The sequence below is a fragment of the Drosophila obscura genome, unplaced genomic scaffold, assembly GCF_018151105.1.
Source record: "Drosophila obscura isolate BZ-5 IFL unplaced genomic scaffold, ASM1815110v1 contig_150, whole genome shotgun sequence".
NCBI classification, from domain to species: domain Eukaryota; kingdom Metazoa; phylum Arthropoda; class Insecta; order Diptera; family Drosophilidae; genus Drosophila; species Drosophila obscura.
The window spans coordinates 11,285,807-11,313,154 of record NW_024542736.1 but is presented as its reverse complement, the minus strand read 5'-3'; the positions used below and the strand labels follow the sequence as shown (position 1 = coordinate 11,313,154).

Below are 27,348 nucleotides of genomic sequence, written 5' to 3'. Positions count from 1 at the left end.
TGCGCAGTGGCAGACATGGGATTAATGAAGGGCCCAAAGGGACAGGCCAGCAAAGTCGGTCTAGCTGGGGAGTCGGGAGGAAGTCTGTGGGTCCGTCATCAGTGGCAGTCTGCAGTGGCAAATATGGTGACAAACGACACTAAAGATTACACACACAGCCCCGCAGTCTGCAGTCTTCACTACGCTTGCAATTTATTGAAACTTGATTAAAAAATATCATGGGAAAGGACTGCGCTCATAACTTCCGCGTTTCGGAAGAACCCAAGCAGCTAACAGCCAGCAGCCAGCAGCATCATCAGCAACAGCAACTACTTTGTTGCGCGCTCCTAATCAAAATCCCATTTCCAGTTGATAGTTGAAACGTGACCAGACCTGGGACTTGGGACCTGGGACCTGCTTTTGAGGATGGACTGTGAACGAACGCCCAAAAAAAGCGCAAACGTTTACCAACATGTTGCCACAATACACGATATCAATACCAAATAGGCAACAAACCAAACCAAACCAGGCGGCAGGAGGAGAGGAGCAGACAGACCAGTTGGTAATATCTGTTTTTAGCCAGTTTCATTCGAAATTCGAAACTGAATGGGGGGAGTCTGAGTCTCGCATTGAATCGAATCGAATGGATTGCAATTGACTATTGAATGTTGTTGATCCATCTGTAAAGGGGTTCAATGCACTCTGTAACTGCCGAGTATCAGCTGCAGTTTGCAATGTACCAAAAATCATCATTGAGGATGCCCCAGACAATAGTTGCGGCAGCTCTGTGTCATGTTGTGCAGTTCGCTGATGATTGGGATTGGTTCAACGTTTAAAGCGGCCGTTCAATACGTATAAATTGTATGCATTCATTCATAAAAATTCTGACACAAGGCCTTGAGCCCGTCGCACATATTGCCACACACAACGACAACAACGACGACGGCGACGAGGCATGCCTCCACCTCCTTCTTCTTCCGCCGCTGCTGCTGCTGCTGATGTTGATTCATAGCCAGCAACGCCACAGGCAGCTCATGTCAACAGGCGGCTGCCTCATGACATTGTTTTTGTTTGCTGTGTTGCCCGTAGCCGTAGCTGTGATATGCATTTCATAGTTTAGCATTGATTCATTTCGAAGCCGAGCCAAACTCCGGGGCAGACACTTGAAATCCAAACGCATTAGTAATATATGTCCCCAATATTATTATTATACGTATGTATGCATACCCTATCAAAAGTTCTTGCAATCTAGGCAGAAGCTTTGCCAATGCTGCATTTCATGTGCTAACATTTTTATATTTATTTTATATGTATATGTAAGAATGTATCTGCTTCATCTTCAGTTGTAATTTTTATGCTAGGAAAAGTTTAAATTAGAAATTTTAATTTGTTTTCCAAAAATATTATAATATTTTCTAAATACAAAACAAAAGATAATACTATCGTAGGCACTGCACTTAGTGGCAATATCTATTTTATTTTTTTAAATATTTAAAGAAATGTTCTTTTATTTTTTAAAACTATTCTTGATACATTCGATCAGACTTTACCATGTGGAAGCTCCTCATCTGTTAGGGTAACATGAGCTTCGGCTTTTGCCTCTTCTCTTTTTTCTTTCTTGTTTGATTGCTGCACCCAAAACCCTGAGTGTGCGAGTATTTGTGTGCGCTGCGCTCATTTAAATTTGTCACGGCGCCAAAAAAGTAAAAATTATTATATTTTTCGGTTGCATTTCTAAGCCCAGACCCAGGCTCAGAGCTCGTGGCTCTGACCGAATCGGGTCTGTGTTGTTTGGCAACAAACGCATCTGACGGCTTGACGGCGCTGCTGCTGCTCCCAGCAAATGCCCCAAAAAAAGGCAGAAAAAATTGAATAAAATACAAAAAAAAAAGAGACAAAGCGCCAAATGATTGTCAGCGACAGAGCCTCATCGTCAGAGAGTAAGAGACCCTCCCCCCCACCCCTTCACACCATTCAAATTCGTACACGTCTGTGTGTGTGGGGGGAGCTATACGTGTATGTCTGTGACTGTACGATGTTGTGCAACTTTATTACGAGCATTATTATTTATTTTTTGAACGCATTGGAAAAGCCAGAAAATAATGAGCAGACGGCAGGCGGCAGGGTGCGCCCCCAGCAAAAATATTTTAACGAACCAAATGCGAAGCCTGGGAAACGAGTTAGCTTGTGTTTGTTCTAATTGATTGGATGGCATGGATGTGTGGTGTGTTTGCTCTTTTAGTTAGAACTTGGTCTATGTTTGCACTTAATCAAAGGATAGGCAAATAAAATTAGTCATCAGAGGAGCAGGAAGAGTGAGGGAGAGTGGGAGAGTCTGTCCCAGTCTGCTGTTTGTTGTCATCCCAACTTTCAATTAACAAAATGACAGACAAATGCATTCCAACTTGTTTCATAAATCCCATGTTCCGAGTTGAATGCCCCTTCAGAGCGAGGGTGCAACATTATTGTTGACATGCGACGGACGCGCTGCCGGCCTGCCGCTTGCCTGCCTCACTGATTTAGCCTTGAAATAGTTGACATGTCGCAGGCCCCTTCTTCCCGTCCATTAAGTGGAGACTATCCAGCCATTCACAGGCGACATTCACATTCACACACACAGCAAATGAAATAATAAAAAAAATTCGAGTTGTAAAAGTTGAGATACCAGATACAAGGCGCTACAAGAGTGCGGCAAGATGGTATGCAGATGGTGCCTGCCACGACCTCCTTCTTCTTCTCCTCCTCCTCCTCCTGCATTCCCCAGCATTCATTGTCAAGGAGAAAGAGTAGCATTTGGCGATTGGCAACACTTTTGTGTGGCAATATAAAGTATGAATATTTTCCAGCAATTTGCCAAAAGAGTTGAAATTATTTTCGAGATACTTTTTACGGTAGCCAACAATGGGATACAAAATATGGTGTGGAAAAACTAAAACAAAGCAATTATAATGCAGACTTTCTATTTCAAAGCCCCACCGACTGCTGCCGACTACCGACTGACTACACGCGACACAAGACTTTGTGTACTCCAAGAAATATGTATGTAGTGCTGGTAGTATGGGGGATGATTGTGGGAGGGAGGGGGAGTGCGTAGTTTTTCCCAATAGAAAAAATGTAATGTAATTTATGGCCCTCGTGCTGCTGCTGCTGCTGTTGAATGATGAAGATCGCAAATGATTTTTTTCAACATTTTTCTCTCACATTTAATACAATATATGTATATGGAAAATATGTGAAAAATCTGTAATGAAAACCGAATTAAAGTCGGGGGGGAGGGAAACATGCTTCATCTTTTGGCCAGTCTTTGCTTTTGTTGTAGAAAAGTTGCTGCTCTTAAGGCAAATATAATAATTTATTATTGTTTTTGTTTTTTTGTTGGTTGTTGTTTATAACTGCATTTCACTTTTGTGTGTACCGCAAACGATGCGTAATTAAATTGTGTTATTGTTTATTGTGTTTCTTTCTTTCTTTCTTTACGTTTTGATGCCTACTTCTCCACCTCCGCCTCTTCTTCTGCTCTGCTCTGCACTTTCTTTATATGAAGGGTACTCGTAATTAATGCGCACATTTTAATCATCCAATTGTTTACTGCTAAGTTCATTGCCATTCCTCGTACTAGACGAAAAATATTAACGAATATATTTTGTTTGTTTGTTTGATTTCAGGTAAGAGATGATCATTCGACACCGAATCGAATCCCTTGGGTAGGGACAGTACACAGGTAATGCGTGAGAAATATCCCATAAATATTTGCGACAATTAAAAAGCCATTCTGGCTGCTGGGCCCCAAACAAGCCGCTGATTGATGGACTTGAGCTTGAGAACGCCACCAATCGAGCCCACCAGTCCAACTGGTTTCTGTCCCCCCCTTCCAATACCGATGCCGATGCCGATTCCGACTCCGATTAGAACGGGTTGGGTTGATGGTGATGACGCTGGGCGACACGTGTAGCCGACGCAGACCACTTGATATGCCCCGCCGCCATTATGAGAGTGAGGCACAAGCACAAACCTCAAATAGAACGTAGATACGTCGTCTGGTCTTCCATCATGTGCTGCGCGGCACGGCTACTGCAACATGTGGTGGCACTTCATCAAGGGCAGAGTCTACAGTCTGCAGACTGACGCCACAATCGATGGATGTCATGGAATGGCTCGAAATGGTGGCTCGGCTTGGCTTGGCGCGTCTCGGCTCTGTGTTTTGCCGTTTGGCATTCCGCGGTGTCTCTGGGCTGAACAACAAACAAATGTTGCCGACACCATCGATATTTTCCGCTACTCATCCTCATCCCGTGGCATGCAACATTTTCAATGTAAACGCCAATTGATTATTAACGCGCCAAACCAATTACATTTCGTACTCACTCGCTCTCTCGTGTCGCCGTCTCCGTCTTCTGTCTCCTTAAGAAGCCGCCAAAGTTCAGCTCAAAGATCAAGTAGAATGTAGATTTCAGAGGCCTATCTTTAAATACCCTTACGAATGGTATTCCTATTCTGATCAGATCAACTGCTTCTGCTTCATAGATTTTGGGGAGTGTAGATCGTTTAGAAATCAATTAAGAATTCGAAAGAGCAAACTGCTTTTCAATCTATAAATGGATGGAAATTTAATATTCTAAATTAGATTTAAATAAAAATACCAATGGATTGGCTACGAGAGTTCCAAAGGTTTCTTTCAAGTTTACTTTATTTTTATTTATATATATTTTTTTAGCTTTTTTTAAATTTGTTTATATTTAGATTAAATTATTTCTTATTAATTTTTTATGAAGAGTATTAAAAATTTGGTTTTTTTTGGAAAATCTCATCTCTGCTTGCTGCATGTATCTTCCTCTTTGTTTTGCGGCTGTTGCATGCTGCATCAAATGCAGCTCTTTGTCCCAAAAGACTTGAAAGATCCATTCAAATGAGATGCGTAGAAGAGTCTCGAGTCGCTCTCCCTAGCCAAATAGGGAAAACCCTTTCGACTCCCCGGACTATGTCCTCTCCTGGCCGTCTCCTGGTGGCTGCTGTGGCTGTGGCATCTCGTGCTAATCGCCACCAACATGCCTCTGACCCTTTTATGGGCAACATGCAACGGGGAACCGTCTTGATTGGATCGCTGCTTGGGTACGGAGCGGTTCGGTTGTCAAAGGAAGCGACCGAGGGCGACACTAGACAACACAGTCGTATGCTGCTGCTGCTGCTGCTGCTGTGGCAGCTGCATATGGCAAATGCGCCACACTTAGTGCCACAACAACAGCAACGATAACGGAAGTGCCTCGTTGTTGTCTCTGAAAGGCATCGTGAGGGGAAGGAACAGACGTGTGTCTGGACTTTATGTTGATTTTAATCACAGCGACGTGTCTTAAATGGCCAAATGCATCTCTCCTTCTCTCTCTCTCTCACTCTGTCTTTCCTTCCCTCCTCCCTCAAAGGGTGACACACGCGTCGCCCTGCCACACGGATTTCTAATTTAATTGACGAATGTCCGCAGCCCCAACAACCCATTGAAGTTTCTGCTGCCGATTTGAGGCGTGCGATAAAAGCAATTAAACTGCATGACTTTTACTCGTCGCGCATATTTGATCCAAGTCTAACCCAGGCGCCAACCATTTAGAATAGAATCTAATGGGGGGGAATGGGAATCCAATAAAAGTGAAAAAAGTCCTGCCCATTCGTCGTTCAATCAATTGCCAATTCGATTAATTTTTGCACTAAGGTCAAATAAATTTTGTTTCTTTCCCATCCCTAATCCCTACACACGATAAAAAGAGATAGAGAGAGAGAGAGAGAGAGAGAGTGAAGTGAAGGCAATTTTGGTCTGGCAATGCTGTGCTGGTTCTATCCACACTTCCCACCTATCGATTGACAGTCGCCACATCCAATTAACAGTTAGGAACTGTCTCTGTCTCTCTGGCCACCCTGCCTCCCTGTCCCCCTCTATGTTTTTTTCATTCATTTCTGGTATTTAGCACAGTTTGACGACGTTGCTTGCTTGCTTGCTTGTCGTGTGCTTTTTCCATGGACAAGACAAGACGTTGCTTTTAATTGATTTTGTGTTACGTTTATCCATTTAATTAAATTGTGTTCGTATTAAAGATGGAATTATTTCTCGTTTAACGAGAACGTACATCACTGGGGGTATCAATGTCTATAAATAATGTTGTGTGTGTTTTTTGCACTGAAATTCGAGCTGTAATTAGTGCAAATATGTGAGATATTTCAAGGCTATTTCGGGGCGAATAAATGTACTTATTAGATCAGTAGATATTAGAACTTTAACCGGGACCATGGACCAGAGGCACAAGATACACAAAGTAGAAGGTTTTTCCGCGCAAATCTCTAGCTGTCCAACAGACCGAGAGGCACTGCCGCATGACGCGTGACACTAAGTTAAACATATGTACACAAAGATATCTAATATACATATACTATTCCTAGTTTGTATTTAGATTAGGAAATCAGACAGATCAAATTTCAAAGTACAGAAAGATAATTTAATCGATTTGTAATCCGCATATCTGTTTTGCATATATATATATTAACTGATCAAAGTTAATCCACAGACACTCTACAGAGAATACATACCTATATAGCTACTATTTTAAGCATTCAAGGTTCTTAAAACTCCTCCCTCACTCTCGCATATAAAAATCTACTTAATGTTCTATGCATAAATGAATACTTTAACCATGACTCAGACTCAGAATGTATCTATGTAGTATCTACACGTTTATTTTGAGCACTTTCTAAGGTTATCCCGTTGAATTTTTAACTACTTACGCGTAGTATTCATTTTGCGGAAACTACCTTTGAGATATTTGATGATAAAAACTGTAATTTTCTATGCAACCAAGCAGCTAAGATCCCTGACAGTATCTGTGGCACTCAACGGGCTCAACCCAAGACGAGCGACGACGAACGTTGTCGGTTAATGACGTTGCCGGTTTTTTTTCTGTTTGTTTAACCCATTTATTATGTCTTTTGCCATGCCATTGATGAAAAAGCAAACAAGTTAAGCGGCTTTTAATTTTATTATTTTACAGTGCCTCCTAAAGTCAAGTAAAGTACATAAATAGAGGTGAAGTAAGGCGGACAGACAGCCGTCGAAGGGGCACTGTATATCAGTTTTAATAAATTGTTGAGCAAAAATTAATTTACCATTATCTGGCCAATAAATTGGTTGCCAATTTGCAGCACATACCGCAAATGATCGATTCCCCAAAAGAATCAAAATAACAATGACCTTCGTTTTCATAGAGACAAAGATATACATATTATATACATAGATTGTTTGTAAAGTTATCATAGCTATAGTAGGGGGTCTCCAATTGGAAATATGCAGCGGAGCGGTGTATCCATAAAACAGGCAGCAGGGGCACGTATTCCAGTTTATTAATTGTAGAAAAGCAAAAAAAAAAAAAAAAAAGGGAACAAACACAAAACCTTTAAACATATTCAAGGCACACGCCCTTCCCTGCCGATCAGAACTCAGGCCGATGTCTGTGGATTGTTCCTATAGGAGTGACTTTATTATAATTCAATATGTAGAACGTGTTCGATTTTGAATGTTTTTTATAGCCGAGACGGGGGCCCCCATGTAATCGTAAAGTTCGCTGTTTGCTGATGTCATTAATAGTCGGGGGCTTTATGGGGGGCTGGAGGATAGGGATTGCTTTGCCGTCCTAGAGTCTTTCGTCGATCGTGAGAACAGCATTAAAGGGGGACGGGGGCATGAAATGGGATGACATAACATGAGGCCCATTAAACTATACTTAGTTCCAAGATACGAGGGTAGCCGCAGCCCCTGCTGATACGTACGTGCAATGAACTGCTGTTTGAAGGTGATCTTGAAGGCTGATAGAGCGCCCGCTGCCTGTGATTCAATGCCTGAATTATGCAATGTGAATTGTGAATATTACTCTCTCAATTTCCGCATTTTAGACATACAATGTATATATCCCATCGAACAGGCATCCCACGAAATGCGTTAATTGTCTCCGCCTCCGCCTGCAACACATTTTTTACTCTTTCTCTTATTTTTTTTTCGATATCGAATTTCCATGTTGGCGCTGCAACTAACAGTTAATAATTGCTGTTGTTTAAAAATTGCTTAACCAAACTGCGCACTCCCCCTCCTGCTGGTGTCTGCTGTTGGTGCTGCTGCTGCTGCTTGTGGCAGCAACTTCATCCTCCCACAAAATGTTGTGCAATATGCGTGTGTTGCAGTTGCCGTTGCCGTTGCCCCGTTGCAGCTGGTGCTGCTGCTTCCTGCCACTCTTTTACAACATGTTTCTTGTTAAATTATTTGCTCAACACGAAATTAAATTTTGTTCAACATTTTACCACAAAGGAAGAGGCAAGACAACAAGACAGCCAGAGACCAGGAGCCACCAAAAAAAAACACAACAAACAAAACAAAACAAAACAAAAACTCAAACAAAAACATTTGCATAACTTTGCGGCAAGCGGCCAAAAGCTTCCGTTAACAATTAAAAGTGACTGTTAAAAGCAGTAATAATTATTACGAGCCAAAGTCCGAGGCACAAACGTAACAAGTTCAATACATACCTACATATGTACATATGTATGTATACACAAAAACTTCCAACTGAATCTGTAACTTTGAATCTCTGCAACTGTATCTTTTGCCTGACTGCCGGCTATAATTGCTGCCTGATGCCTGCTGCAACATCTTTGCATTGAAATATTCTCTTCTCTATGCTGCATATACATATGCACATTTATGCATGAGCCACTTCCTGGTTGCCACAAACAGATTACGCCCAACGCCCACTCAACATTTTACAAGTATATTGCTGCCACAAGGTGTCTGCCTGTGAGCTGCACAAAACAACAACAGCAACAGCAACAAAAGCATGAAAATCAAATTCGAAAACGCTTAAAACGGCACTCTTGAGCTTATGTTTTTTTTTGCCTTTTGCTTTTTTGCAGACCTCGTTGTTTACGACTCTGTTTTTGTGCCCCCCAAAACATAATATAGATATATATCTCTGTAATTTTGGATTCAGCCGGGGTTTTTATCTGCAATTGTGTTCCGCTGTTCCCAGCCCAATAAATGTTTATGGTGATTGATGCACGCGCTCTGCCGCTCGCTGGCTCTCCTTCACTTTGGTTAATTAATTCAGGTGAATCCACCCACTTGTAGCTGCATCTTTATGGCCATTCATAAGTGCGTCCCTCGGGCCACGGGCCACAGGCCACTTTCCATTGCCAGATAAGATTCAAACAATGACTGGCCCTCCCGATTAGATTACCCATTAAATTATAATCCAAATATTTGCTGATAGCGCACCATACTCGTATAAATACTCGCATGATAATGGTCACACATACCACATTGACGATTTCATGATGTCTAAAAATATGGTCTAGTACGTCAGTCCCGCGGCACTGGACAAAGCCATGAGCTATCAAGGTTAATTTTAGTTTATCGTAAATGACCTCTGAATGTAAAGGTATTCGCGGTATTCGTAGATAGCGAACAAAAGTCTTACTCCGGGCATGGATATTGTAAAAAGAAAGTTTTATATATTTCACATCTAAATTAAATATATTTCATAATTTAATTTAATATAGCATATTTTCCACAAATATTTAATATAATTAATAAGAGGTTAATACAATTAATACAAAGCGAATTCTATTTAAATTTCCTATGTTTGTATTAATAACAGGAATATTTAATTTCAATATGGGTGTTTCTTTTTTCCATTTTTCTGTGAGCTCGGAAGGAGTTGCAACACGAACAGGCAGGCACCCATTTTGAATTGAAGATGAAGCTGTAGAAATACTGAAGTCTCTCTCTCTTATATTGTGATTATCATTGAAATTAATCCCATTTGGAGCTGTCATTTCTGTGGCATGCAAATATCACAACAAACTATGGTCTCCAAGCACCTGTCTCCATCAACTCTTTATAACTGACCAGAGCAATAAAAGCCATTTGGAGCAGCGGTCTCTCGCCCAAAAACCGAAAAGCTTGTTAGGGGGCTAAGTAAGAAGTGAAGAGAAGAAAGATGGACGGACAGAAGAAAGCAAACTGGGTTAAATTCCATTCAAAAAGCCGGCTTACAGCTTGTTCTGCTAGCCCGTTGGTTTGGTCGGACTTGGACTCTCTCATGGCTACTGGGAATGGGCATAACCAGCGCCATTCACCAACAGAAGCACCACCTAAGACACCTCTCTCGCCTAATATTTGTCTTACATAGTTTTAGCCGACATTTGTCGTGCGTATTTCTGTATTTCTGTATTCACACAGCCGCGTGAAAAACGCGCGAGAGCGTGCCAGAACACGTTTTGGCCAGAAAGACCAGCTCCGCTCCGCTCTGATCTGATCTGCTCTTCTCTTCTCTTCGTCTGCATGACATTGTACCGCTAACTGGTGTTTCCACAACATGTTGCTGCCACCGAGAGCCAAGTCGAGTTGAGTCGCCTGTGAAGAAAGATGATTGACCAGGCAGCAAGCAGCAGCAGCAGTCTGAAGCCCAACTGTAAATCGCATTAAATATTTGTTAACCAGCTAAACGAAACGCTGTGTGGAAATATCTGAAATATTTTCTCCGCTCAGCCGGTGGCCGCCGGTGCGCAATCGCAGTCACAGTCCTACGATCGAATGTCACACGTGTTCCCCATGCCGCATCCAAACGCGTTTGGCTTTGGCCGCTAAACAGATGCCAAATGCATGGTAAGAGATCTGGTCGGGTTTGGGCCAGGTTTTTTTGGGGTTTTTGCCGGTTGAAATGTCAGCCTGAGCCTCAGTCCCGGGGCTCCACTGACGACTGGTTTCGGCCTGTTGTCCAGGCTGCTGGCCTTTTGGTCAAAAAGGATGTTTTTTTGTGCTGTGGTATTTTCAGGTGGTGCGGCAACTTTCGTTGTTGTTTTATTTCCGCAACTGCCTCCATTTTTATTGTTGGTGTTATTTTCATTTTTGCCTCAACTGAAAGTGAAAATACGGGTATTTACTGCTAAAACAACAACAAAAATCGCATTTGCCTGCTCGATGCAGATGTTGACATAACCATCGATGGTATGTGATGTGATGCGATGCATTGCGGGGGGGCTGGGGCTCCACAACAAACTGGTTAAGTCATAATAATTTGATGTACTTGTGGAGAGATTGGACAGCCTGGCAGCGCTCCTCTTCTTGTTAGTATTTTTCCTTGAGAGCAGAGTTAGTCGCAATTGTCTTATCTTTTTGTATCTGGGCAGAGGTGACCCTCTCTCTCTGGCCTCGATCTCAGCTCTCAACAATTGCAGACTCTACTTGACTTTGACTGCGTAGTTATTTCTGTTTTTATTTTGATCTTTTCTTCTTGTTGCTACAAATATTTATTGACTCTATGACCTAGAGATACACCCCTTTCATATTCATATTCCATTCGAATGCGCAGAACAGACGACTCGAGTCTCCCGTTGACTTTTTTCCGCATGTATGGGGGTATATTCTTCTGAAGAGCTTTATTTGAAGAGTCCACAAAAGGGGCCTGAAAGCATTTTCATGCTCTTTAAAGGCAAACAAATGATTTCTGTTTGTTTGAATTTGGTGATTGTTTATCAACCATTTAGGGGAAAATTGAAAGAGTAAAGGGAGTTGGGTTGAGGGGGGTGGAGTACGGTGTGAATCAGTTTGAGAGGTGCAAATGAATGTACATACATATGGTTGAAAATCTTAAGCAGCACGAAAAGCTTTTAGAACCTTTCCCTCAAACGGTTTCCCACACACGAAGCTGAATTGAAAGTCTCTCCCTGCCGTCACCTTTGTTTCTGTTTAATTGATTATTTCCATGGCCCATGATGTCTGGGGCGTTTGTAGTTCTTTTCTCACGTCATTGCTTGCCCAAAATGCCTTTCAATAAGAAACCGAACGAAAGATCCGATCCCCACACACACACACACACCGCTTTGAAGCTGGCCGCCAATCCAGAGATCAATCCACACATAACTTCTCTTTTTTTTAGCACAGTTGCAGGCTGTGTCTGAGACGCAATGTCTGGGTGAGAGTCGAGGTCTGGGTTAGAGTCTGGTTCTGTGTCTGTTTTTTTGTTGTTGTTGTTTCCCGGACATGGGGACATGGACGTGCCACTTTTTGGTCCAGCGACCGGCGAGGCGGCATGGCACTATTTGCTTTGTCTGTGGCACGAACGCGCTCAAACATCTTTGAATAAGTACACGTACTCTGTAGAATTTTGTATGAATGGTTTTTCTACATGCTTCTCAAATTGGCCTTAAATGCTGCCTAATGCTTTAATAGTCTCATTCATTAATTTCCCCGAATTGGGGAGTGGCTCTTCTGATCGCTGTAAAGACAAATATCATGGAAATAAATTTGGCAAACACTAAAAATTATTTCAGTCATCAAATGTCACGCACAAGAAAGCACTTTTGTAATTAAAGAACGATATATGGAATATATAAAGAATAAATATGATAAACAGGCAGGAACACATAAAAAGGATCCATTTGACGGCTTGTCAGCTTTTAGCTTACACAAATATCTCGTGCAATAAGTGGATTTTGAGTCTGAGTCAATCTGGTCGCTGGTTGGGCGTGTCAGGCCATCATAAAGTGTTTCGATGCCGGATATATATAAATACTACAACACTCGGATTCATATTGAAAGCTCTTCGAGTGTGTGTGGCAGATAAGCAAATGAGCAGATAGTCGAAATAAAAATACTCGTAAAGTGACACAAAGCGGAAATCAAATTCTGTTTAGAGTTAAGAATCTGGGAGACATTCTTTTTGCTATATTCTGATTGGCAACATGCTGCCAGACAATGGGGCAAACAATCCCTGACACCGGGGACCGCCATGAATTGGACTTTGGCCCCAAGGCAATGGCAAAGGCAAAGGCAAAAGACAAACAACGACAACGACAATAGCAACTTCATAAATTTGTTAACACCGACGCAAAAGCCACACAAGCCACCAAGCGAATAGAGGCCAAAATGAGCCAAAAGCGCAACAGGACTATAAAGAATGAATGGTTGTTGCCTGTCGGAGTCAGAGACTGTATCTGCTGTGCCGCCTGGTGCTGTGCTGTGTGTGTCACCCACGCACACGTGTGTCGTGGTGTGCCGGTGGTAACCATTTCCATATTGTCATATAACATACGACGAGCATATTCCATCTACCATATCAACTTACTCACCTACAGACCAAGTTTGTTGTGGCATGTGGAGAGGCAGTAGAATGAATGGGTTGCAAGAAGGAAACTTAATTTGCTGCCATTAGCGGAGAGCCGAGAAATTCGCGCTCAAGGAATAGAAGACTTCGTCTCTGTCTCCTGGCTATGTCTTTGTACTTTGTTTGCTTCTTATACCCAGTACTTGTTGCATTCAAGGGTATATAGGGGTTTCTGCAACCCAGAAAGATCAAAGGCTTAAAATTCTTTTTAGGGTAGCTTTCTGTTTGCGTACTTGCTTGGCTCTGTGCATAAAAATAGAATAAAAAATAAAATTAAAGACGAGTTAAACACAAGTTGCCATTGTGGGTTGTGTTTAGCTGTCTTGGTCTTGGCAGCGACTCGGGGCTATTTATTTAAGTGAATTGTGAGTAATGTTGTCTGGCGCCAAGTGGCAATCCATACTCAGAACCAGGAAAAAATACATACGAGCAGTACCTCGCACATCAGTGGACAGTGGGCAGGGCTACGGGGCTACCCTATGAACTTTAGTGGGGTCCCGGTCCCGTCCCAGGCTCCACCTTTGATGGCAAATTCAATTTACAATTTTAATTGCAATGACCATGGCATTGGCAGTGGATGTGGCTGTGGCTGTGGCAGCCAGCAAATTGCATTGAGGCAAAACCCGAACGCAGACGAGTTTATTGATTTTTCATTTAGCAAAAGCATTTGGATTGGTCTGCAGATATCCATGAAAACCTGAAAGCTTTTGTTGCACTGCTTTCAATGCAATTATCCGGATGGCTGCGACTATTTTTTTTTTTGTTTGTTTGCACTTGTCAGCAACTTTCCACCCGAACTTGACCCTGGCACGAACGGGGCAAAAACTGGACATGTCTCGCGCATTATTAGTTAGTGTCCTCTCATGCGCCTTGTATTGCCTGAACTTGAGTTTGATTTATTTGCCACTCACTATATGCTCGTACCCGATTTATATCCATGTTTCTGATTTTTGTTTTTTTTCGCTGCTTTTTGTTTTTGTAGGTCACACATCGGACGACCGGCCAGGTGATGGTGCTGAAGATGAATCAGTTGCGGGCCAATCGACCCAACATGCTCCGGGAGGTGCAGCTGCTGAACAAGCTGTCGCATGCAAATATCTTGAGGTAAGTGGCAGGAGGCGACTCCAATCTCTAATCGGCACAGAACAATGCCAGCTAAATATAAAACGAGAACGAACGGATGCGACTGCACTAAAACAAAAGAGTTTATATTTCCTGAATTTAAGAAAACAAATCACTAAAAAAAAACCTGACCATTCTGTCAACTGACAGTAGATGCAAATCAGTTAATGATCCGTGGGAAAATGCTCAGAATACTATAGGAACTATTTAATATTCAGTAAATGTCCATATTCTTCAAGTGTACATTCATTTAAAGTCCAGCATTTTTCTAATCTGAACATGTAAACAAGCAAATCGAGCGCAGCTTACACTATGGCTTATGGGTCAATGCCATGCTGTGGTCACTCCGGCTGGCGGTTGACTCATTCCCATCCTCCTTCATATCGTCCGGCACTGCATCTCGCTTTTAATTACAAACTTGACTTTACTCTCAGACTTATGAATGACTGTTGTCTCACTCTGATCCATAGCTATATAAAAGTACATATACATATATGTATATGTGCACTAATATATACTATACGTATACAGTAGATGTTCCTTTAGTTTTGATAAACATTGACGATCATGTGGCCTCAATTGTTTACGCATTCAGTTCGCACCTCGCCATGGAATTGACCATTCATTCAGTTGAGTGTATTACGCAAACAGTTTAAATGGGTTCATCCTGAGGGGCTTTACGAGTGCTTCGAGTGCTACACGAATAATGTGTGTTGTGTTCTCCTCTCCGTCAAATTCAATTCAATTTCGCATATTTTATTCACAAATGGGGGCCATCACATCATCATCATCATCATAATTCCTGACCTATGCTAAAACCCAACAACAATATTTATACTCGGATTGTTGGCAAATGATTCACTCGGAGTCATGTCATGGGCTCTGACATCTGTTCTGTGGACGGGACTGGCTGACTAAACTGATATCATCATTTACGAGCGTATCCAAAGTCTATCCCAAATGCTTTATAGATATTACTTTGTATTTTATTATTGAGTTTATTTATGGAAATAAACAAACATTGTTATTTATGTATGTGCAAACATATGTATGTATTTATGTACATACGCCTGTGCTTTTGTTATATTTCGGCTCCAGCTCAGTGAGACCTTGACTTTTAATCTTCATTTCATCCTCTCACCTCTCACGCAATAAATGCTCTCGAAAAGTGTTCTTCGTATTGCTCTCTCTCATCAGCAGCAGCAACAATGCTAGCTCAGTGGAATTAGTTGCTTCTTCTGTTCCTTTCTTATCATGTCAACACCTGCGTCTGTCCTATCGCTCTCAGTAACAACAATAATTAGCTTAGCTTAGGCAGAGGTTAGCCTCTTTCTCAGGTCTCGCTCTCAGCAAATGCAGAGCAAATGGAACTCTACTTTGCTGCGTAGATGTTTCTCTCTTTATTTTGATTTCCTCTTCATATTGTATTTAATAAATAAACATCTACTGTTTATCCGAATGATTATTGCTTTGTTAAAAATGAACAATTTTGTTGTTTTGTGGCTTTTTAATTTTTTGGCATTTATAAGAGCTCGAGTTCAAGTCCGAAATTTGCCACAAAACAAAACATTTCCGATGCCCGATTTAACCCCAACCTCCCAAGTTCAAGTTCATGAGCAGCAGTCCGACTGCACTGGCTGTGGGATACACACATTAATTGCCTTTACAGTGACCAGGTGTGTCCGGGGGGGTCACACACTCTCACACACAGACACAAAAAACTGCTGATGTAATTGCTGCGGCACAAAGTCTGAAACAATATGGCAAAGGCGGCTTTTGATACGAGTAGTCATGACATTGTGTCTGGTCCCAACGACTAGATTTAATTGCCGCCAAGCTGCGTAGCTTACTCACTTGATTCGTTGTGTTGTGTTGTGTGTGTGTGTATTTTTTTTGTTTTCCGCGGATTTATTTATACAGCGGATTTATATTTTTTTTTTCCTATCATCACGTGACTGCACGCAAAGCCCCCGGACCTGCAATTGTATGCAATTCTCAGGGACTGCTATTGCTGTTGCCTTTTTTCCAATTTAGCCATTTTTTTCCGTAAACGTCTGTCTATGAGCCGCAGACGGGCGCGCACACCCAATCCATTCAGATCCGCCCATCTTTTCCTAGGTGTCTGTCTGGTGTGTCTGGTGCCTGGCTTTGTTGGTTCGTTCCCTCTGCTCTTGGGCTCCATGAATATGCAATTTCTGGCTTAGACCCCATTGCCACGCCCTTTAATTTACAATGTTAACACCCTGCAAAATGGCAGAGAAGAAAAAAAACACACACACACACATATTTCATTAGTGGCAATTCTCTCTCTCTTGCCCTCGAAACATTGTAGAAATTTTTGGGATCTTAACCTCTTAATCCCGCTAGAGCCAATTCAATTGGCTTTTTCCCCGGATTACATTTACTTTTCTTTTTATGACATCTGTCATGTGCTTGAAACGTGCAGCAAATTGCAGCCAAAGTATTAAATGCAACGGCGGATTCCTGTGATTAAATGCCCTGACCAACATATTCTGATGCATGATGTGTGTGTGTTTGTGTGTGTGTGCTCCGGCCGTCGAGAGATGGATTTGGGTCAGCAGAACGGCAGAACAACAGCAGAGAGCCAACGGCAGCTGCCAACTTTTCTTTATTCATAGGCATTAAAATGAAAATTTCTGAAATTGTGAATTCTGGAATTCAGCAGCAGGAGCAGCAGCAGCGGCGCCATAGGCCTCACTGACTCACTGAACACTGAAAAGTGGAATTAAAATGCAGCCACACGCATTTAAAAAGCATTGTTTATGTGTCCCCCCCGAGCAGAAATTGGACTCGGAATCGTTGTTCTTTATATTTATACTAAACCCAATTAATGCTGTCTGGACAGGCAGGGAAACAGATTTTTCAGTGACTCGAAATGTGTGCAGCCTCCCCTGCAGAAATCCGACTTTTATATACATATTATCCAGCATATTTGGTATCTGGAAATCAACTCCAAACATTGACAGATTCTGTTCGAATAGTTCCACTCGATTGCACCCCATATGCTGCACGTAGCAGTGGGTAGATGGGGTGTCCGCGATTGTGTCTATCAGTGACGTGTATCGCCAAACACTCCACTCCCTGGACCTGGGCCTGGGCTTTGGCATGGATTGGGTGCTGCTGCTGCTCTTGTTGGCAGGCCTGTTTAATGACGCTTAACGATCGTGGCTGTTGGCTAACTGTCAAATTTTAACAGCTACACTGCTGAGAGTGGAGAGCGAAGAGCGGAGGGCGTAGATCGGAGGAGCCATACAACACGGAACCGTGTCCATGCGGGCTAATGCGCAGCGCCACCTCCCATGGCGGCTCCCGGCGTGCCGGCTCAGCCTAATGAAGTGTATTGATTGGAGCCAGTATTTTTTGCTTTACCGTTCCGCGGAGATGCATTCTTGCTAATGCTAATGCATCAGGCATCAATAGAACTAATCTGTGGCATGCCTAATGGCCAACTGCGGTAATTGAAACCACCTTTCTAGCCAGCAGCAGCCGCAGCAGCAGCAGCAGCGGGCCAAATACCTCATGTGCTCTCCAGCCAGGTATCCACCCACGCCCACTCAGCCAGCCAGTAACTTATGGGCCACAAAACTGAAACCGAAACGCTACAGTGCCAGTCATAGCCATAGCCACAGCCATGTAGCTGCTGTTATTGTTGGCGTGTATTTTTTTATGGGCTTATCACGCGCCCGCCTGCAATGTGGAATGTCGCACAATGAGAACTCGTACGGCAGTCAGCCAGCCAGTCATCCAGTCAGGCAATTGCATTGCAACTGCAACAAACACAAAAAAAACACACACGCACACACACACGCCTTTGCACCGACACCCACCCACCCACATGTGATGACTGTCGCCGCTCCCAGGCTGCAGGCTGGCTGGCAGCCGACTACTTGACATATAGTCACTCTACTTATGGGCCATATTCCAGCTCGCTCGCTCCCTCACTCCCTCGCTACTTCTTGACTCACACAAATCCCATTGTCCGTTGCGGAGTTGGCTGGATTTGCTGCTGCTTCTGGGTTGGAGTGCAGTTCCCGAAATGCAAACATTACGCTCACGATGGCGCCGAGTTCTGTAGATTTATATAAATATACGCTATCAGGTACGCTTCATAGGTTTTGCTGGAACTATATAAGTAAGTCTTGGAACGGGTCTATCACATCTTTATGTCACGCCTCTCTCCCAATGCAGACATCTGAAAAAGAGAATACAGAAACAAAATAAATGTCGTGTACATGACAGAGACCGATCGCTGCTCGAATCAAGGCTGTCATCAGAAGCCAGGCAGACGGCTGAAAAAGAGTCTGCTCGAGAATACAAAAACAAAATACATGGCGTGTGCATGACAGCCACTACCAGACAACCAATACTAACATAATGCTAACGCTCTTGCAGAGTATCTCAGTCTTCAGTTTGCGCTGTATAGACCTTTTCCCTCGTGTCTTTTTTTCCATTAACTGCATTTGTAACAGTTTGTGGCAGACACGGACACGAACACAACACAACAGAACGGAGCGTAGTTTGTTGCCTTTGGCTTAGAGCCATTTAAACGCTCATTTAACGCGTGTAAGCCCGAGTAAGACGTGTCGCAGTTCTCTCGCTGGCTCGACTTGTCTCGACTTGGCTCATTACGAGCACAAACAATGGGCTGGAAATTCTTTGATCTTTGTGCCTCAGTGCGATGCTAAGCAGGTGATAAATCGTGGGCAAATGTTGACAAATTGTTTGGCATGCAAATGTGCACCGGAGCCGAAGTCGGGTTAATGACATTACGTATGTATGTACTCCAGTGGTATGCGTACACTCCTGAGAGATCTGTTTCAGCGGAAATCCCCATCAGATGCAGCTTAATGCAGCTTGACCTCATTTATGGTGGAATGCAGCAGCGAGCAGGTGAAGATGATCCGCAAAAGGGTGTTGTGCAATCATAATTTTGGGGAAACGCCATTCCGAGGGTACAAGGTCGGACTGCACTTAATTGAAAGTGTCGATTGCTGCCACTAAGTTGAAGGTCAGCTGTCAGCGCGGCCACTTTCAAGTAACAGCATGTAGTTGAAAATGTGTGCCTGCCACAAGCTGCACTCAGACATGGTGGAAGCATCAGCCATCCACTGCATTGTTTTCTCGGCCCATTATTATTTGTCTTGGCCTGATCTGTGGGGGGGGACACTGTGGCGGCAACGACTCATTTCTCGATAGCCATCCCCCGCCCTGGCTGTGCGGCCCGGCCCCCGTTTATGAAATGCTTGCCAATAAATTGAGTGGCCTATGGGGGCCTTGAAATTAGCGAAAAGATGGCACCAGAAGCATCATTAAATTGCTGACAATTTAATGAGAGTATTTTATTGGGCTAAATGGTTACTAAATTGCCCCAAATAGATGGCTGCTAGATTCATGTGAATCTGTAATTAACATGAGATTTGATGGGGGGATTTAGTGTCTTTGGACGGTAGCAAATACCAAAGTTGATTCCTTTATTTTGTACAGTTATTCACACATCAGAGCACAGACTTTGACAAGTTGCAACTTGCCAGCAGCAACAGTGGCAACTAGTGGCAGAGATAGAGGCAGAAAGAGAGCGTGTCATGATTGCGGGCCATATAAACATTTCTCTTTATTGCCTAATGGATATGTGACTGGAGGCAGGCCACTGTCTCTACTGTCTCCACTGTCTCCACTGTCTCTACTGACTCTACCAAACTATCTGGTTGTTGCTCTGCTGCAGCAGCTTTATCAGTGCAACATTTCATGTTTGTGGCACGGCACAATGTTGTCTATCGGTAATTGAAGCTGCCTCGTATCGATGTCATTACATGGCTTTAGCAAGAAAGCTAAATTGGGTTAATTTCTGATTGATGATCAACATGGCCTGGTAAATGTTGTCGCACAACAGACACAAACAGAATTTCATTAATACCATCCGTACAGATCGTACATCCCGATCTTCACACCCCACAATTGACGTCAAAAGGTGTTTTTTTATTCTTTCTTTCGGCTTACATTCATTTCCTTGGCGCACTATTTATAGATCTGCTTTGGCTATATTTAGAGTCTAGAGAGGTATACAAATTGTGAATTCATAATTATTGAGAGTTGAGTATTCAGGGGCTGTCTTGATGCATATGCTACCCGAGTATTTCGCTTTCGAGTGGTACTACATACTACATACTATAAACGAATGCCAAACTCATTGACCCAAAATCGGAACGGATTTCGGGTTGGTTTTATTTATTTTTGGTAATGCTTTTTGTGCTGTCGTCTCCACTGGGGAGCCGTCAACGCAATTGCCAGTCATTGAACCCACAAAAAGTTACATTGTACCGCCTTCGATTTCCCCCCCTGTCTGTCTGCCTGTCTGGCTGGCCTCTCGTTGTAAGTGCTAACACATGTATGGTACATATGGGAGAAGGATACATATCCATGCCATGCACCGAATATGAGTAATATGTTGTCAGGGGCAGCGACAGATACAGATGGGAATTCAATGAGCACTGGCGGCTGCATTCAAGCCAGTTTAGAGTTGCGTGCAAGCACATCAAAATAATACTCCGACTCGCACTCCCGAGTGTATTTAGCTTAACAGCTTTCTTCAAAGCATTATCTCTCAAAGAAGAAGCTTTTTTACTACACATACTGATACTGATACTTTTTTTTTGTAATTGTCAACTTCCGCATTGAAATATAGCCATAAAATGGATTATAAACGTGTCGGCCTGCCTGTTGTCCCATAAAAAATTTCTCACCCAACTACACCCAGAGAAAAAAAGCACTGAAATTGTAATATTTACACTTCAAATCAAAAATGTCAATAGAGCGTGGAAAGCGCAAAATAAAATTGACATTAATTTTATTTGATTTAAAAACATACTTCATATAAGAAAAAAAATACATTTCATATTTAAATTAAATAGTTTAATATTTTTATATTTATTTTAAAGCGTTTTATATTTAATTTAAATTTGGGCCGCAATAAAAAGACTAAGTTAATTTATGTCTAAATCCAAGTAAATTCTTTTTTTTTAAACTTTAATATGTTTGTATTTTTAAAGCCGAATATTTAATGGGTGTGTTTATTTTTATTATGCCATTTTTCTCTGAGTGTAGTTATGTCTATGTCTGGCTCTGCGGCCTCTCCAACATTCACTTCCAATTTGCGTTTGGCTTTTGCCTTTTGTCTGTTTTGTGTTTTGCCACCAACAAAATTATGTCATCAACTTTCAATCAATCTCAATACACTTCAATCAATTTTGCACAACAAAAAGCGCCAGAGCATTAGATATTCAAATTTATGCAATACTCCTCGTACTGTTGGTGCTCCCCAGATGCAGCAGCGCTTTCTTTTTGGGGGCTCGGAAATCGGTCAGCAGCAGCAATCTCGGGTCTTGAAACAAGAAAAGGAAGTGGCAGGCAAATGTTGCAGCCACTGCAGCAGCTGCAATCTGCATAATTTTCGCATCACGTTTTGCATATTTTTCTAATTGAAAAAGCCAAAAATTCAATCATTTCATTTCGAAATGTTTTGCTGCAACACAGTCCCCAGGTCTTCAGAGTCCCCAGAGTCCCAGAGCAGTCGCATTCTCCTCCCTCTAGCCCAATGATCAAATGCCGAATGTTACTACCGTAATTGCAGTTGGCAACGTTTAGGACCATTTATAACGCCCATTGCCACGCCCTCAAGGCTGGCTACTGCTTGAATTTTTGTGCGGGTTTTCTTGTTGATGTTGATGTTGCTGTTGTAGTTGTTTGGCTAAAAGCGCATTTTGTTTGCTTTTGTGTCAACCTTTTAACCTCCTCCGATCGTGCCGAAGTCTCTAATGTTGCTGCTGCTGCTGTTGCAACTGTTGCTGCTGCTAATGTTGCTGCCGCTGCTGTTGCTGATGTTGTTGTGGTAATAATTTTCAATTAAGCGCAAAATGCTTTTATGCTCCAGTTCGATTTTTCTTCCACAAGAAATTTGTGTAATTGAATGCAGAATTCCAAGCGGGATTTTGCATTTTATTAGCCAATCCATGGACCGACTCTGATGTCTGGGAAATCTATTGGGGCAGTCTCTCTCACTGTCTCTCTCTCTGTCTCTCGGGAGAAACGTGCAAACGTGTCAATTTATGGTTTTTCATTGCAACATGCAAGAGAAATGCCGGCCGCTGCTGCTCTCTGAGACGTTTCTATGGAAACACCAAAGAAGCCCACATTTAAAATGTGTTTGCCTCAAAGGCGAAAACGAAACGGGAAAAAACGAAAATGCATTGAAAAAAAACCATTGGAAAAGAAGCAAAAAAAAAAACAACAACAACAAAAAACAAATTGAAAATCTAAGCGTAGAATGGAGAACAATGAACAAAAATTTCTTTCGTTGGGCTGTGTGTTACGAGCCCCCAAAAGGTTTATAGCCGCTTGAGTAGTTCTCGCTTCCTGCTTTGGAGCTGGGTACCCAACTGCAGCTCCAGGGCCATCTCCTTCTCGTTCTCCCTGTAAAGTGGGCAAAAGCTTAGGCACTCAACGTGTATTCATTTCCTGCTGCAAGCAGGGCTTCTCTTGCCACGAAAGAAATCCCTTTGCATAGACACCTTTTGCAAGCCCCTAGGCAGACACAAGCTAGCAGAAGGATAGACGCAGGATGGACTCTTTTGTATGGCTACTGATTTGCATTTTTAGCCAATTTTGGTGTTGGTTGATGAACGCTCTGGCTGGAATGGCGGGGCTATATTTACGATAATTAATCTTTGGAGTGGCTACCAAAAATAACAATCGCGAAATAAATTGGGCAATTCAATTAGCAAAATGGAATGCAATGGAAGCCTGTTTATGTCATAAAAAAAGTACCATAAAGTACCATGCTTTGTTGAAAGTTCTTTTGTGTTAGGAACCCCAGAACATACTTAACTGTTTTGGTTGAACCAAATTAAAACATTTCTGTCAACAGATTTCTTCCTCAAAAGCGCAGTTCGAGTGCGGCTTAGCGAGTGAGCATTAAAGCCGATTAATGTAAGCCGCTAATGGGCAACATGTAGAGTAGAGGCAGAGGCAGAGACAGAGACAGGATCCCAGGGACTGTGCCACTCGAGGCGTTAATCGTGCATCACGCAGTGAAATAAATTGAATTAGAACCGTAAATCCCTGCGCTGGCTATGCAAATGGATGTCGGATGGCGGTCTCTCATGGTCACGAGCCCAGGCAAAAGGAAAGGTGTGCCAGGGACAGGCAGACAACCCTCGGAGCCGCAGGCCTTGGCAGCTGGAGTGGGGGTCGGAGTTAAGGAGTTACTGTCAACACCTGGGAGGGAGGGAGTCGTCGTCTACTTGGCATTGTGATAACTTCATTTCAGATTAGACGCGTCTCAGGCCTTAGACCCGTTGGGCCTGTCTGAAGGGCGCGTCATCGTCATTACGGCTGACATGTGTCTGCCACACACACACACACACACACACACACACACACACACACACACACTCGCATCTTGGCTGTCATCGAAAGGGTCATGCCCTCCACTCCGACGCAAGACATTTCAATCTCTTTTATGCAGCGTAATAACTCTTTTTTTTATTCTGGATTATATTCTTACCTGGGTCTGGGCATTGATTGCTGATGCACAATCTTCTTGAGTGTGAACTGTGACCTGCAACCCGCCAGATTTCTCCATTGGGGTGTTTGAGCTGAAAGCCCTGCTAATGGTCGTTGATAGCTCTATCTCTGGGGTGATATCTTGTGTAACGCCGCATAACCACGCAAAGTCAATAAACCCCCTCGGCCGGAAACTGAGGCAACAGGTGGCTTAAGCCAACCCCATTTGCATGCGAACACAGTGAAGGCTCTACGGAGTGAGCTTTTTGATAAACAGGGGAGTGTACTTTACTTTTTTGTAAATTTACTGAATACTTTCAAGCAGATTGTATCCAACTGCTCGCATCGCTCCTAAATGGTGGTTTCGACTCGGGCCGCACAAGCGAATTCTTCAAAAGAGAATGCCCGAGAATTGCACCAAAAGGATGGAAAATACATGTCCCAAATGAAAAATGCATGCCCAACTCTGATCTAAGGAGTATAAACGGCCTAGAAAGAGTCACCATTTAAATTCTTATTCCATTCAATGAATCTATAGATATTAATCCGTGATAGTTTCTGGCGATGAGGTCTTTTAAGCCTTCCATTATCCCCTATTAGGTTTAGAATATATATCTCTTCTTTAAACTTATATCGCAACTATAGTTATGAGTAATGAGTACAGTTATCGGGCATACAGACTTTATATGAATTAGTTCACTCTACTGTGCGTTTGCTGTATATGTAAATGCAAGGGAATTCCCCTAGTAATGGGGTATACGGGGCTTTCCACCACACGCACCCTGGAGAACAACAAGCAGACCGGCAGACAGGCAGGCGGCAAGCGGCAAGTGGCAGTGGCAAGCTGTCAGCCTTATTGGCAGCCTGACGAGGTGTCAGTGGCTAGGATACGTTCGGGTGGAGTGGTGAGAGGGCTAGCCTGACAGGCTGTTTGGTTGCGTGCTGAAAACAATTATCGCTGGGGCCTGGGCCACCAAAGACTGCGAAATTTATTAACGTTTTTGATGTTTTGAGGTTAACCTAATGAAATTAATTTTTAGTGTTCCCCGATCTTCCGAGTTGCCCGAGTTCTAAGTGAAAATTAATGGTTCCATCGAATTAGCCATAGACCGTATATCATGGCTTTCAGACGCCACTTTTACGACTGTGTTTTTTTTTTTTGCTTGGCTCGATTATACAACTGAGGAACTGCTTTGGAGCCATGACGGGTGATAAACCTTATCAGGCACACGACGACGCAGAATTTTGAGCATTCTTTTATTTGGCTTATGATGGCACAAATGATTTTGGCCATGGCTATAAGCAGGCCGCTGACCAACTGCCCAGCGACGGAGCCAAAGCCAGAGCCCGAGCATGTGCCACAGATAAGCCCGTCCGCAAAAAAAACCAAAAACTGATTAGAACACAATCGACATGAAGACAAATTTGAAGCGAGCAGCGAAGGCACTCTTATCGGAATGTTACGATTTATTGAACACCTGCACGGGACTTGAGTCACATGCGCAAATCGTTTGGCCATATTTCCATACACTCTGAAGTACTCTGAAGTTAGGTTGCCCGTCCTCTGGATGATGCAACCTGACATGCTTTAGACTCAAGCAAAGTTCATTGTCACCTTGGCAGAGGAGAGCCTTGTGGGCCTTGTGTCTGGCAGCACTTAACCTTTTTCACCTGACTGCACACAATGCAGCAAGCAGAAAGGAGGAGTACTGGACGCAGGAGGAGCAGCAGACGCATGCGTTGGCACTTTATGTCTTGCTTACGTTCTTAATAAGCTTACAGTTCCGGTCTAAGCCCAGAGCACAAAGCGAAGAGCCAAGAGCCTGTAGATGACCTCACCTCATCCTGCAGGCACTGTGCACTGAGGAAAATTGAAAATAAAAATTAAATGTATTTTGGTTTTGCTTTTGTGGGCCAGAGTCACCTTCGCCCTCATTGCGCCTCGTCATGCACACGACATGTATTTTGTTTTTGCATTCTCAGTAGAAGAAGAAATCCTGGAGTAATGCGAGCAGTTAGGAGAGGAACGTTTATTCAATTGTTGATAAAGATGAATGTATTATATCCAGTTTCGGGTAATACTCTCAACTCATTTTCAGTACTTTTTGTTTATTTAATTTACACACAATTTTGTTCGAGTTACAAACATTATTTCCAGTAATTTTCTGCATTTTAAATTAGTTTCCAACTTTTCTTAAAAGAAACTTTTCTCGGAATGTTTGACACATTCTTTCGTCTTCAGACTGTGTCTTTGAGTGTGCTCTTAGCTGGGAGTCATTGACATTGTCTGGCAACAGGAAATGGAGATGACTACTTAGGAAGGAGTCGCTTTACTGCCAATTAGGGGTCCTGGAATGCCAAACCCTTCCCGATTATCTGCCCCCAAAAGGGACTCTGGCAATGGAGAAACTTTCACTTTTTATTGCGTGCTCCTGCCGCATCGAGGGATTCGAATTACAATTTCATTTTTGCCACGAATCAAAACAAAAGTCAGACAGGGCGAGGGGCCACTGGCTGATTGCATGTCGGACGGCGATAAGCAATCGAAATCTGAAGCTGAAGTTGAGGGAGTTGCACCAGGGACACTGCACCCCACCCCCACTGCTGTCGGGCGGTGTGATTGAAAGTGAAACTTATTTGTGCGACAGCTCCAAAAATGTCAATGCAGTGGAAAAGTTTTGCTTAAAGTTTTTTGTTTTGCCTTTGTTTCTGCTCGTTGCAGCTTTATGGGCGTCTGTGTGCAGGAGGGACAGCTGCATGCCCTGACCGAGTACATCAATGGCGGCTCGCTGGAGCAGCTGCTGGCCAAGAAGGAGGTGCCGCTAAGCGGCACGCAGAAGATAAGACTGGCGCTGGGTATAGCGCGGGGCATGACATATGTCCACGACGCCGGCATCTTTCACAGGGATCTGACGAGCAAGGTAAGTCGCGAGCTGAATTTAAATAGCTGACAAAAACGATGATCTAATCGACCTACTCCACTTTTAATGCGCTTTCAGAATGTACTTATACGCAATCTGCCCAACGATCAGTATGAAGCCGTCGTGGGGGACTTTGGCCTAGCCGCAAAGATACCAGTGAAATCGTAAGTGGATCCTTGAGCATTTTCCTCGAGCGGAAACTGATCTTTTACCTTACCTTACCTCTTGTGCGCAGCAGAAAGTCACGCCTGGAGACAGTCGGCTCGCCGTATTGGGTCAGTCCCGAGTGCCTGAAGGGCCAGTGGTACGATCAGAGGAGCGACATCTTCTCCTTTGGCATCATCCAGTGCGAGATTATTGCACGCATCGAGGCCGATCCGGACATGATGCCGCGCACGCAATCCTTTGGGCTCGATTATCTGGCCTTTGTGGAGCTCTGTCCCATGGACACACCGCCAGTGCTGCTAAGGCTGGCCTTCTACTGTTGCATCGTAAGTGCCCATTCACACAGAACATCCTGTTGATTGTAGTGATTCAACTTCTTCCTGCCTCCTGTA

At 43.2% G+C, this 27,348-nt stretch overlaps 1 protein-coding gene across 2 annotated transcripts in view; it reads left to right on the top strand.

Moving 5' to 3' along the window:
* LOC111066396 overlaps positions 1 to 27,348 on the top strand; it is a 53,757-nt gene that overhangs the window by 22,847 nt on the left and 3,562 nt on the right. The window contains exons 4-7 of one of the 2 annotated variants that reach the window (XM_022354964.2): positions 14,152 to 14,273; positions 26,593 to 26,791; positions 26,870 to 26,955; positions 27,027 to 27,282. In XM_022354964.2, coding sequence (XP_022210656.2) covers positions 14,152 to 14,273; positions 26,593 to 26,791; positions 26,870 to 26,955; positions 27,027 to 27,282 — 663 coding nt within the window. The remainder of the gene's footprint in view (positions 1 to 14,151; positions 14,274 to 26,592; positions 26,792 to 26,869; positions 26,956 to 27,026; positions 27,283 to 27,348) is intronic. The other variant, XM_022354968.2, reaches the window with a different exon arrangement.